The 13171-nt window shown below is 41.2% G+C and overlaps 1 protein-coding gene across 1 annotated transcript in view; it reads left to right on the forward strand.

Moving 5' to 3' along the window:
* Positions 1-517: 517 nt before the first annotated feature.
* Positions 518-13171, forward strand: part of atp10a (ATPase phospholipid transporting 10A) — a 47224-nt gene continuing 34570 nt past the window's right edge. Inside the window, exons 1-3 of the mRNA XM_085447156.1 lie at positions 518-1145; positions 6184-6388; positions 7568-7653. Coding sequence (XP_085303282.1) covers positions 718-1145; positions 6184-6388; positions 7568-7653 — 719 coding nt within the window. The 5' untranslated portion in view covers positions 518-717. The remainder of the gene's footprint in view (positions 1146-6183; positions 6389-7567; positions 7654-13171) is intronic.

A 13171-nucleotide genomic window follows, 5' to 3' on the forward strand; every position in this document is an offset into this window, starting at 1 on the left:
TGATTAACGGTGTGGTGATGTTGTATTTGCTGTATTATACAAACACCGTGTTAAAGAGAAATTCTATAATAAGGATTATTTAAACACGCATTTAAAAAAAAAACATCCCACTCTCACGATAGATTCTCTCCACGTGGAGTTCTTCTTTTAAGCGCCACAGTTTTTTTTAAACAAAGTCAAAAACACCGAGTTTGGATGTGTTGCTGCTTCCTGTGGGCCGGTGCAAACCCAATATTACCGCGTGGCACTTACAGACAAAAAACACCCAGGTTGGCTCGAGGAGGGACCTCCCTCCGGGTCAGATTTCCAGAGGAGTGCGACCCCCTGAACCCTTCACGCACGTCCTGTTTGCGCTCAGCCTGCGCACACGGGCTGATCTGCACACCCCGCAGCTGCGCACATCCAGCGGCTTAAGCCCATCCGCATGGCTCACAGATCCGAGCCGTCCCCCCTTTCCCCTTCCCCCCCACCTCAGCATCCTTTTCCAGCAGCAGGAGAAAAAAAGCGGAGACGCTCAACAAGCAAAAGTTTTCCTCTGACTCTGGAAAAGAGGAGTCGACATGGAGGAAATGGAACTGCTAGTGTGACCCCACGGAGAGACTCCCGACCCCCGTGGAAGAATGATAACTTAGCCACCACTTTGGGACGCGGCTTTTTTTCCCTGTGCGCGTGTGTCAAGTAAACTGTGGGAAAGTTTGAAGCTGGGGGGAGCTGGCTATGGCGCGGCACAGCGAGGAGGACGCCGGGATGGCCAAAGCTCCGCCAGCCGCACGGCAAAGAAAGAAGAAACCCAAAGAGAACAAAACCAGGACTGTCCACGCAAACATCCTGCACGACTGCGCCAAAGGGGACGAAAACCCCAACCGACACTATGCAAACAACAAGATTAAGACGACCAAATACACCGTGCTGTCATTCCTGCCAAAGAACCTCTTCGAACAGTTCCACAGGTTCGCCAATGTTTACTTCGTCTTCATCGCTCTGCTCAACTTTGTTCCGGTTGTCAACGCGTTCCAGCCCGAGCTCGCTCTGGCTCCCGTGGTCTTCATCCTGTCCGTGACCGCCATCAAAGACCTGTGGGAAGACTACAGGAGACACAGGTCCGATAAAGAGATCAACCACATGGACTGTCTGGTCTACAGCAGGTAAGCTGGGCCTCGGCTCGATCCTGCAGCCAGCGGTGTCCAGCTGCTGCGCAGAACTTTGGGGGAATGTGTTTTTATAGCGTCTCTCTGCTAAGCCCCACTCACACACACATTCATTCATGGCGTCCACAGCTCCCTAACTTTGTACTTTCTGCTGTTTAAGAGGAGAAAATGCACATCATTGAACAAGAGCCTGCTGTAAATGTGCTACATTTAACCACACAGGCTCGTGCCAGGCTGCTGCCATTCAAAGGAAACCCAAATATGTAAATATACACAGAACAGAGTGTGAAGCACCAGCTCACAGGAACACAGTGACACAGTATACAGTAGTTTATTATCTTAATGTTCACACATGGTCCAATATTATAGGGATTTTTAACATTTTGCAGTAACATATACTGTGATTTATCACCCTTTTCAACTGTGTCAGTAACTGTTTTATCCTATAAGATAAAGTTTTCTCACTTCAGTTGTTTGTTTGTTTGTTTGTTTGTTTGTTTTACAAACTGGTCAAGAGTACCAACACTGTCAGCACAACCAGTTGGCAATTCCACACAGTCCGTTTCTGATAATACAACAATTAACTGTGATAACTGTTGAAAATCACATATTTGTTGCTGTTCACAGACAGAAACTCACATTTAACTATTACAGCTATTGATTCGCACTGTTGTGTTACAGCAGCAGGATAAAGGATAAAACTAGTGCAGTCTACAATAAACAACAAAGTAAAAATAAAAGTGCCGCAGGCTCCCAGTAAGCTCTTATACTGCGAGAAGGTGCAGAAGTGTAAATGTGCAACAGTGATTTAAAAATCAAAACAAAGAAAAGTACAAATAAATTTGATTAAAAAAGAGAAAAAGATTAGAGCAAATTGTATTAATACAGAATATTACAATACTAGAGTATTCGGATACAGTCAGCTGGCAGCCAGTGGAGTCGAGTCCCCTCGTGTTGTGCTCGTTGACAAAGACTCAGTCAGACTGATGGCAGCGTGCTGTCTGTATTGATAAGTTAGACACTTTACCCATCAGGCAAACCTTTGATACAAAGTATCACATGAAATCCCCCCCCCCCCCCCCCACACACACACACACACACGCCCCTCTAGTACCAGCCAGTAGGTAGGCACTGATTTACAGGTTTAAACAAAGCATTAAGAGATGCAGTGTTTCCTTTGCTGTTGTTTCATATAGCAGGCACAGCGCATGATGATGGATTTCAATATGATAATTTAGGATTGTAAACAAGGCAGAATTTAGCACTGCTGCTAATTTACACCTGAGCGGGTCGCACACAGGTGTTCCAGAAACACTTCAAAGCACACAGAAACAAAGACGTGGCTATGCAGACCTTTTTTCCTCTTTTAGAAATGGTAAGCTTTTTCAGTATGTATTCTACTTTCTGACGGCACAGTTTATCAAACTGTCCAAAGCATTCCAGGTATGTGACGCTCGACTGCCCAAAAGCTCTCTGCTCCACATGTACGCGCTTTAATTTTGTTTAATGAAGTCACGGAGAGAGGACGAGCAGCCAGACTGTGAACAATTTCAATTACAAATAAAATATCTGCAGGTTTAATCGTGTGGAGATTCAGTTTAAGTAGTTAAGCATAAAGAGGAGTTTCTTAACCTGTTAGTCATCTTGACCATAACTGCTGATGATGTGACCAAACCGTCAACAGGTTACAGTAGGTACACAAAAAGCTTTGTGCCCCCCCTCACTAAAAAAAGCAAATTAAGTGCACACAGACGTCCCTTCATGCAAGTCCAGAATATTGTGGTCACCTCGGTTTCAGAGGAGTATGAAACTGTGATAGCTCAGCCTCTTGCCTCTGTGTTGTTTCTGCTTATTATGAGCCAACCTGATGACCTGTTTCTGACCATTTTCCTGACTCCGTGTGTGTGTGTGTGTGTGTGTGTGTGTGTGTGTGTGTGTGTGTGTGTACGCAGACTGTATTTTGCTAATGAAAAGCAGCACTGTGGTCCATGCACAGAGCATAATTCACCGTCATCAAAAGGCTCAGTGTTTAGTGACTCCACAGTTTTAGCTGAGTGCTGAACCTAAGTTGTTGTGTCAGGGCTGGACATGAGTGAACTTTTTTTCTGCGGTGGCAACATTGTGAAAAATGTTGCCTTTCTCAGCTAGAGCCTGACTGGTATGTCACTCGGCTGATACTGGGTTATCTCTGAGATTAGTATCCGCATATACGAGGTTATACGAGATGTTTTGCATAGACCGGATTTTTTTCTTCTTCTTTGTTCATTTAAAGTGTTGTCAACAGCTCCATTGTTCACAACTACAGATCAGTCAGCGTGGAGGTGTATTCTGTGTAATGGCCACCAGGTGGCGAGTCTCCAGTTACAAAAAGACTTCCTGCGATAAATATATCTATGGCTCTCTTTCACCTCTGAAACTTACCTGATGAGTTTATGGGGTCATGAATATTTTTATTTTTCATTATTAGAGTCAGAAAGGAGGATTATCCACACGGTATCTCAGTAAGATCTTCCCCTCGCTCATCACCTCCAGTTCCCAAATATACGGCGACTGGGAAAACACTCAGCTCGAGGCTTGTTAACGAGATTTAACGTCACAGCGGTCGTGTCCATCTTTTCTTTCCAGTCTATGTTTACAACGTACGTGTAGTACACGGTGTGGAATCGTCACATTCAGAGTAGAAATGTAAAGAGTGCTGACCTGCATATCTCTAAAAACTTTTTACCTTTGGCACTATAGACTGTATGTGACAGATGGACCAAACAAACAGACTTGACCTGAGTGTTTGCGTGGTAATACACTAACAAATTGTGACTGACAAGGCCTTAGCCAATGAGCATTCACTAAAAAATCAGCTATGAGCATAATTTATAAAATAACAAAAACAAAAAGAAACGGAAGTGTTTGGCTCACATGACGATCAGTCATGAAGCTTTTTTTGTTTTGTTTTGTTTTTTTATGGGCTGTGGTGGCGTAAAGTTTGGGACTGGCTGTGTTATACAATCCCTGAAGATCGGTGCAAATAAATGTAGTTCTGTGGAATGTAAATAGTTTGCACCTAATCTGCTGCACAGGGTGCCAACAGCTGGAAACCATCTGCACTCCGAGTCTCTCAACCAGTTCGACCTCAGCTCTTTAAGGCTGGCATATTCTGCCATAACTGAGTAATGAATAAGCGATCGCTGAAGTGTGGAGATTAATTGAACATTTTAAGCAGCGCCGCAGGACACACCTGTGACTGTCGGCGTACTTTTTATCAGGCGGTGCGCTTCGCGGAAAGCTTTGGGTATGTGTGAATCTGTTAACAGTGTGGATTACAGGAACTGGTTCCCCACAGTAACAAATACAGTCATTCTTTGTTTTTGGCACGGGTGGGGGAACGGCTTCACAACCAGCAAATCCTTTTAGTTCTTATCATTTGTTCCACTCTCCAGGTCAAAGATGGATTCCTCTATAGGAGCACACACGAGTCAGAGGAATTCTGGATTAGAATCAGCTTCAGGTTGATTAGTTGCAGCTTGTCATAGTCTATTTTTTCCCTTTATTAACGGACTGATGCCAATGTCACTGCTTCTAATATCCAAAGTATGCACTCGAGTATTCGTTTCTAGAGTGTGAGACATCTCTTATTTCCTCCTCCTTCATCTTCCTGCTTCTTTTCACTCAATAATAAATTTATTTTCATGTGGTTTTGCAAATATTTATCGTCCTCGTTGTGTTTTTGTTCACTCCAAGATTTATTTGTCAGACGAGGAATGCAGACTAGAGCTAAAAGTAATTTTTTTTCTGCTGGCACTGAATGTATTTGACTGTCAAAGTTCACGGAAAGGAATGTTTTCATATTAATGTAGGGAGGGTCGTAATGAATTAGTAACTCCTAGGCTCTGCACTATGGAGTTCAACGTATCCACAATATATTTTCTTTACCTGGTTTCGCTTATCCTAAAATCCTCAATCAGGCTCAGAGGTCATAAGAAGGTGGTTATCAGCTCGATAAATCAAACCACGATTTATCACTATAGCTACAAGCATGTTTCGCACGAAAGAGGTGCATCTTGTGACCAATCAGAGACACGGACAGGACCACTTTCATTACGACACAGGAAGCTGTCCCTATGACAACAAATGTTATGTTCAGCTAAATTAGTGCACTTTATGTAAGTGTTTTTCAGACATTTTCAGTCTTACCCTTTCTGCCCGGCAGGGTTAGTCAGCTGACTTGCAAATTTTATATAAGGTCAACAAACACAAGGCCTAAGTTTCCTGTTTTTGAAATATGTTTCTATTTTAAGGCTTCTAACCAGAAAATTTTGTTCGGATCGCTTGGAGCCAGAAGGAAAAAAGCAAGGAAGGAAGCCGATCCTCGCAACCTGTGTTTTATCAGTAATGTTTATCAAAGACAGATTAATCAAACTCATTATATTTCATGGGTTATATACAACCCGGTTTGATGCCAAACAAGTAAAACCACTGCATAAAAATTCTTATATATTTAAAAAAAAAGACTTTTTCATTTCTTTAAATGGAAAGAAGTACTCTCTGAAGATGTTCATCTGAGCCGGGGGTCTCAAACCTGCCTCTTTCATCTTCAGTGGCTCCTCGTGACTTGAAACTATGTGACAGATATAGATATAGGCAGATCTTACTATGAGGCCTCTTCAAGGGGTAAACGTAAAGCTGCATCCCGTCATGCTGCTCTGTTGTTCAGGCTCCGGGACTGTTTATATGTCGGTAATAAGCTTTACTGACGTGAAAAGTTTCAGAGTAATTCATTATTTATAATAGTGGCATCATGTACTTCCTTTGACTGACATATTGAGGAAGAAGTGAAGCTGAATGTGCTTGACCGCGAGGAATGTCGCAGTCGCTTTCACCAGTTTTAGCATCAACAAACAGGCCGTCCTGTTTCTGCGTGGAACGTGTTTGCTGTCCAGATTTATGGAGGACGGGCTGAAGTTTCCATTTTTAGATTGTTGAACTGTGGAAAACAATAGCTCTGCATCTTTCACGGTTCGCCCTCTTATTGTTCCGCCAGAGCAGAGAGACGCTATGTGGAGAAGTACTGGAAGGAGGTGCGGGTGGGAGACTTCATCAGGCTGCGATGCAACGAGATCCTCCCCGCTGACGTGCTGCTGCTGAGCTCCAGCGACCCCGACCGCCTGTGCCACATCGAGACCGCCACCCTGGATGGAGAGACCAACCTGAAGCAGAGGCAGGTGGTCCGCAGCTTCTACGACCTGGTGAGATGGATGCTTCTCACTTCCTCTCTGCTGTGTTTTCTCTTTTTTTGTCAGAAGAAAAAACTTTTAACAGGTTGAAACTTTGAGTTCTCTCCAACTTTTAGTTGTCAGGAGTCTCTTTATGGCAGGCGGGGGAGTTAACGTTGTAAAAAGTCCCCTCGAAATAAGATATAATTAAAATCCATGGCTGTTTGTTTTTTATTTTAATTCTAATTAATATTTGAGAAAGTCTTTCTCTTTGCAAATTGAACTTCATGTCTTGTTCTCTATAAAATCTTAATGAGGCCTGGACTTTGTCACTGGTCATACTAGATTTTATCTAGAGCTACATTTCTTGCACTCATGTACAAATCTGCACTCGTGTATTTGAAAGCTGTCACACACGAGCGCCCTGCCCACCAGCAATAGTTGTGAAATGAAGCAGTATAGACATATTCAGCAATATCAGCCATTTTTAACGTAGTATTTCACATGTGTAACAGTCAAAGCCATCAAGCCTATTTTGGCCCACAGGTGCGCAACAGCTGCGAGCTGAGAAAACGTGCTAGGAGAGAATGCAGCGAGCAGGGAGGTTAATGCTGATCTTTTTGCTGAGGTGGGAGAGGTTAAACGAGGCTTCTTCAAACCCGGCAAGAGGTGCACGACCAGCCGGAGCGCAACAGGCCAGCAGTTGTGACGCTGCTGTTTTTGGTGCGCGTGGGAAGCAAAAACCAGGCGCTAATCGCCCGGAGCCTGATTTACAACTAGGAGGACTTGATTTTGGGAAAGTTCCTCAGGTCCAAAAGCAACTGTTTAACAACAAGACAAGCTGATCATTTATTAAATAACTTGTGTGGGTGGTTTCTGAGTTGAAAGTCATTGAGTTTTTTTATGGTGGTTAGAGGAAGGGTAAGTCAGCTCAAACAGTGCAGCCTAATCAATCTAGTTAATATGCAAACTGCCCTATTAAAGACTAATACGTTCCATTAGCTGCAACTTTAGTCAACTAACAGAGGAAATAATAGAATGAGTGCAGGTGGGAGTCTCACTTCCTTCACTTTATCCTATCTCGGATGGGCTGTTTGGGCATTAGTGTTTTGTAATGCTGTGTAACTGTACTTCCTGGGGAAAGGATAAATATTCCACCTGTCACCTGAAGCTGCATTCTTTACCTGAGTATTGTTTGCTTTCTGTTTGCAGGACTGCGAGTTTGACCCTCTAAAGTACAACAGCATCATCGAATGTGAAAAGCCCAACAACGACCTGAACAGATTCAGAGGCTACATGTGAGTCCCGCCTTTTCTACGCAACTGCCGTGAGGCTGCAGCTGCCACACAGCAGCTTCTAATGCTCGAGTGTATTAGTGATATCAAAGTCTTGTTTTCGTTTCCCTGTAAATGAATGCAGTGTTGTTTGGAGTATCGCCTGCTGCTGGCTTCTGACTGGAAATAATGCGAAACTGTGGTTTGTTGAGAAGCCAGCGGTTTCCAACTCGTAATTATGACTCAAACGGTTTTTCCAAGTCGAGATTAAAATTTGCTTTCCCAGGAAAAAGGGCGCAGGGTTTGAACAGTTGAAGGTGTATGTGCTGTCTCGTGACCAGGAGAACCTGCAGATAATGAGCCCTGTGTGTGTTTTCACTCTCTTTTGTCTGTTGCGGAAATGGTGTGTGCACGATGTACAACAAAGAAATAAGAAAGGAAGGACTACGAAACATTTCCAGAGAATAAAACCTGAAACAACAAAACCCACTCTGGAATCTCACTGAAGGGAAAGTGAATTAAAAACATTCAACATGAAATAAAAAATAAATAAAAATTGCAGAACTATAATAACTCTGGTCCATCTCCACTTTTCCTTAACTGCTACCAGGAAAGGAAAGCACATCACTGTGTGAGATGACAGATTTTCACATTTTAAAACCCTCTGTGTGTCATCTCCACAGTATATTTGTCTCCAGGTCACCCAGTGTAAGGTTTGTGCCACAGATGCTCTAAATTAACAGTATTGGCAAATACAAAATGAATAATTCTATCAATGAATTTTAAAATGTATTATTTTACAAAATAACAATGATTAAGATGCTAAATTGCAGTCATTAGGAAAAAGATTTGTTAATTTCCCTCATAAATAATATAATTGTTGTGACAGGTGGTCTAAATACTTAGCTAACAGGCTAATGTTTCAGGACATAGAGAACCTGAAAGTCACGATGCCGATTAACTTTTTACAAACTAAATGTTTACAAAATGAGCAAGAAGTGAGCAAAGAAAACCTAAAAGTTAAGTAGAGTCAAGAAACTAAACTAAAGCTGAAGTAACACACTGAGAAAAAATGCAAAACACAAGCTAGGATGGGTGAACCAGACGAGTGGACAAAGAGTAGACAGAACAGGAAACGGGAAGTAATCAACGCAGGTGAAGACGGACGAACGGGAAGTAAAGCCCAAAACATAGACACAAGTGACAGCCCGAGTGTTAGAGTAAAACAGACACATCCTAAACACGGAGACGAGATGACGCACGGCAAACATGAGCGAGGAAAAGGCACGAACTCACAAAAATAAACTTCATCGCCAGGATTTGATTTCACAAGTGCAAAAACTCCGAACGATAACAAGTAAGACAAATTGGGCAAACACAAAGCTTCAAATCCTGGAACAACCTAAAAACGAAAAGCACAGATCATTCATATTCATGCACCAAACTCTCAGATCGTGACGGAGTCGGATGAAAGATGCTGCAGAGTTGCATTTGCAGCATCTCTCTGGGACTTTTTGAGCTTTGCTCATATAAGAGACGAGAAGTCAGAATATGTGAGTTTCTGCTGCTTTGATTTTGACGCACGTTTTCCAAGGCGAAGCTCGAGACACCTTTCGACGTTCCTCAGAATGAGTCAGGACCGTTCGCGTCTGCAGTCCTGCAGTAGCGCTTGGATATTTGATGCGTGCAGTTGTGTTCATGCTGCCTGTAGCTATTGGTTACATAATACTTCCTGTGTGGGTCAGACTTGGTCACTTTTCTGTTAATTGCATTATGTTGGACAAAATGGTTTATATTGAACATCTCACACAGCCATTTGAGGTCATAACGCATATCTATTCCCACTCTTTTTACCCGCGGTGGTAAATGCCGCGGGGGTCAGGTTTCCGCCGTCTAATTGAAGTACACTTTATGGGACCTCCTAACTGGATTTGTTTCAAATATATGGCACCCCTCGCCCGAGAAGCCTTCTGGATGTGTCTGCTCAGGCTATTTTTGGATCTTTTGTAATATCATAGTGGAAACACTCGTTAAAGGCATCAAATACGTTTTTCCAATAATTTTCTGACTTTCCTGGGGATGAGTAGAAGAATGGGTGCCAATTTATGGTCCTGCACTTAACCTCAGGTAGTGTTGCCTTTACCTGCAGACTCTGACTTTTTCTTTATTTATAGTACTGCAGTAAATTGGCACTGTAGCTTTAGCAGAAATGGAACTACTCTTCACAGCAATGCAGACCTCAGCTACTGCTGATAGCAATATGTGGTGTGAATACAGGGGTACTTCCTCAGTGAAACACCATGTAGTAATAACAACATTATTTTTATTTTATCATTTTTATAGCGGCTCTGAGTTTATAAAGAGCTTTAACAGACAGGCTAATGAAGTTAAACAGAGAGCCAAGCAAAATGGTTATAATGTGATGGTTAAAAATACACACCAGGCAAAAACTTGCCTGAAAGATGATAGGATACATGGGTGATTAGCCAGGTGGACGCTGAGGATCTGAGGCTACGAACTGATTCCTAAGAGCTCGTGTAGCTCGTGTAGCTCAGGCCCAGACCCAGATGTGTTTTTTAAAGCTTTAAGTACAAAGCTGTGAAAAGTGCAGGGAGCCAGAGGTGAAACGCAGGGATCGGGCTGACGTGATGCTGTTTGCTAGAACTGTGAGAGAGTGATGTTTGATTTATAGCAGAGAGGAGGGAGCTGCAGAAGTCCAGCCTTGAGAAACGGATGCTCGGGTGATTTTCTTTCAAAAGTATTGGTTTTTGAGAATCTGAGATTCTGTTTTGGAGAAAGTTAGACTGGTCAGCTTCTCTAAAGCTTGAAAGTTTAAATATTTTGATGTCATTTTGACACAAAAGCTTAAATTTTAATTTAAACTGCCTCATTTAAAACTTTGGAAATGTGGTTTTAATTGTTTCTAGCTTCTCCTTTTGCTTCAGTGAAAACATGTCTTGTTTTTGTAGCTTCTTCTAATGCTGTCAGCGTGTGCAATTTTTCAAATTTTGATGGATCGGCTCTGAGATCTTCTCAGCTACAAGTTATAATAGCAAAGGTACATAAATAGCAAAGATATGGCCACTACAGCGCAGGTTCTTTGAGGATTTAGAGAACAACAAATCATGCAGTCTTTCTCCCCAGACGCCGACTGCTGCTTCTCTGGATTTTGGCTCTATGAGTCATAAAGTGTTGTTGGAGTTCGTGGCTCTTTATTCTAATTAGATTCAGTGAGTATTTTGGAGTAACTCCATCTTTTACAAAGGTTGCTCCTTTTAGAGCAGGAGTCGAGTCCCGCTTTAGTTGATCGGCAGCATAAAGCCCAATCTGTTCCTAAATGAGCCGTCCCAATAAAACAAATGCATTATATCTGACCTGTCTTTAATATCAGTGCAGTCTCAACAGCATGTCTTATCACATGTGGTTACAGAAGGTATAAGCAGTTGTGTTATTTGATTCTTTATGACTTAAACAGTTTGTCAAGATCTGGAAATACTTGATATTTTCAGGCATGTGAGGAACACTGAAGTTGTTAAAGATCTTCAGTCATCTCAAAGATCTCAGTCAGTTTCCCTACTTTGTGCTGGACTGGATCCTTTGCTGTGCCAGTTGTGCCCCACTGCTTTATACACATGTTTAACACTTTATGTGTTACTTAACTGAAGCATAAATCATGCTGAGGATGCTGGTTGTGTAAGACGCCAAATCTGGGAGTCCCAGCCCTTCTTTTGGTTTGGATTGTTTAAACCATTTCAGTCTTCCGCTGGATCAGTTTTCCTAAAATATGACTGCGGGGATCATGGGAAATAGGCTGAGTAACCTTGGTTAACCTCGCTAGTTCTCAGGAACATGTTTATCTGAGTTAAAACTGTTATAGTTGTTGTAGTGTACACCTTTGAGAAAGAAAACTGAAATGATATTTTGCACATTTAAAATTAAAGTAAATTAAAACGTGCAAGAAACGTCTTTTAGTTTTCATCTTTCTTTTTTTTAGGGCAGACTTGTCAGCAGTGCCAGCCTGAGGAGGCTTTGGTGCTGTGAGCTGATTTCAGTTCAGTTCAGTTCAGTTCATTTTTATTTCAAACATTTCAAACATGTGCCTTCACAATCATTACAAAATATCATTCCATTATTTGTTTGAAAAGGAGTAGGCTGAAGTATTTACTTATTTGTCCCTACCCCCTCAAGTTTTACCTCTCATTCATTTAATTTTTTTTTTGTCTTAAATTAAACAAACAACATATGAAACATATAAACATATGAAGTAAAACAAAACATAACATACATAAATCAAAAACAAGAAATTAGCAAGCCCCACCACAGTATAGTTTCTTTCATATGAAAAATACAGAATGTGTATATTTGCAGATACACAAGTTATGGAAAAACAACAAACCAAAACAAAACAAAAAAACAAAAAAACAACCAAAGAAGAACCGCAACACCATTACCAGCAACATTACCATCCTGGGTTAACCCCGTTTTCTTCATTCTTATACTTATTTAAAATTAGGTTTTTATATTTTACTTTAAACTGTTTTATGTTTTGACTGTCTTTTATTTCTTCTGTTAGACTGTTCCATAATTTAACTCCTGCAATTGAGATTGACATAGTTCTTAAAGTTGTTCTAGCACTTTGTATTTTTAAATTCCATTTCCCTCTTAAGTTATACCCACCTTCTCTTTCTATGAACAATTTACAGATTTCTTTGGGAAGCAATTTATTTCTGACTTTATACATTATTTGCGCTGTTTTAAGCTTCACCAAGTCTTGGAATTTAATAGCTTGCATTTTGACAAAGAGTGCATTTGTATGGTCCCTGTTCCCTACATTATTTATTAATCTAATGGCCCTTTTCTGTATTATAGTTATTGTTTGTGTGTTACTTTTGTATGTGTTTCCCCAGACCTCTACACAGTAGCTCATATATGGCAGTAGTAAAGCACAGTATAAAATGTGCAGTGCTTTCTGATCCAACATATGCTTTGCTTTTCCCAGGACGGTAATGCCCCGTGCCAATTTCCCCCGAACATAAGTAATGTGTGGCTTCCAACAGAGCTTGTGGTCAATGATCACCCCAAGAAATTTTATTTCATTTACTCTTTCTAAATATACATTGTCAACACATATTTCTACTTCGATGTTTTTCTTTTGGTTTCCAAACAACATAAATTTGGTTTTATCGAGATTCAATGATAATTTATTTATATCAAACCACTTCTTTAATATCGTTAATTCCTGTGTGATCATTTCCAAAACCTGTGGCAATTCCCCACCTGAACACAGTATATTTGTGTCATCTGCAAATATTACAAACTTTAAAATCTCCGATACTCTGCAGATATCATTTAAGTACATAATAAACATTTTTGGACCCAGTACTGAACCTTGAGGTACTCCACAAGCTATATCCATCAAATTAGATTTATATTCATTTATTTGTACATATTGTTGCCTATTCCCTACATAGCTTTTTAACCATTCCAAAACCACTCCCCTAAACCCGTACTTTTCCAGTTTTTTTAATAGAATTTCATGATT

This window comes from Copadichromis virginalis, linkage group LG23 (assembly GCF_057382275.1).
Source record: "Copadichromis virginalis isolate Kocher_CV1m ecotype Utaka linkage group LG23, C_Virginalis_male_GT1.1, whole genome shotgun sequence".
NCBI lineage: Eukaryota > Metazoa > Chordata > Actinopteri > Cichliformes > Cichlidae > Copadichromis > Copadichromis virginalis.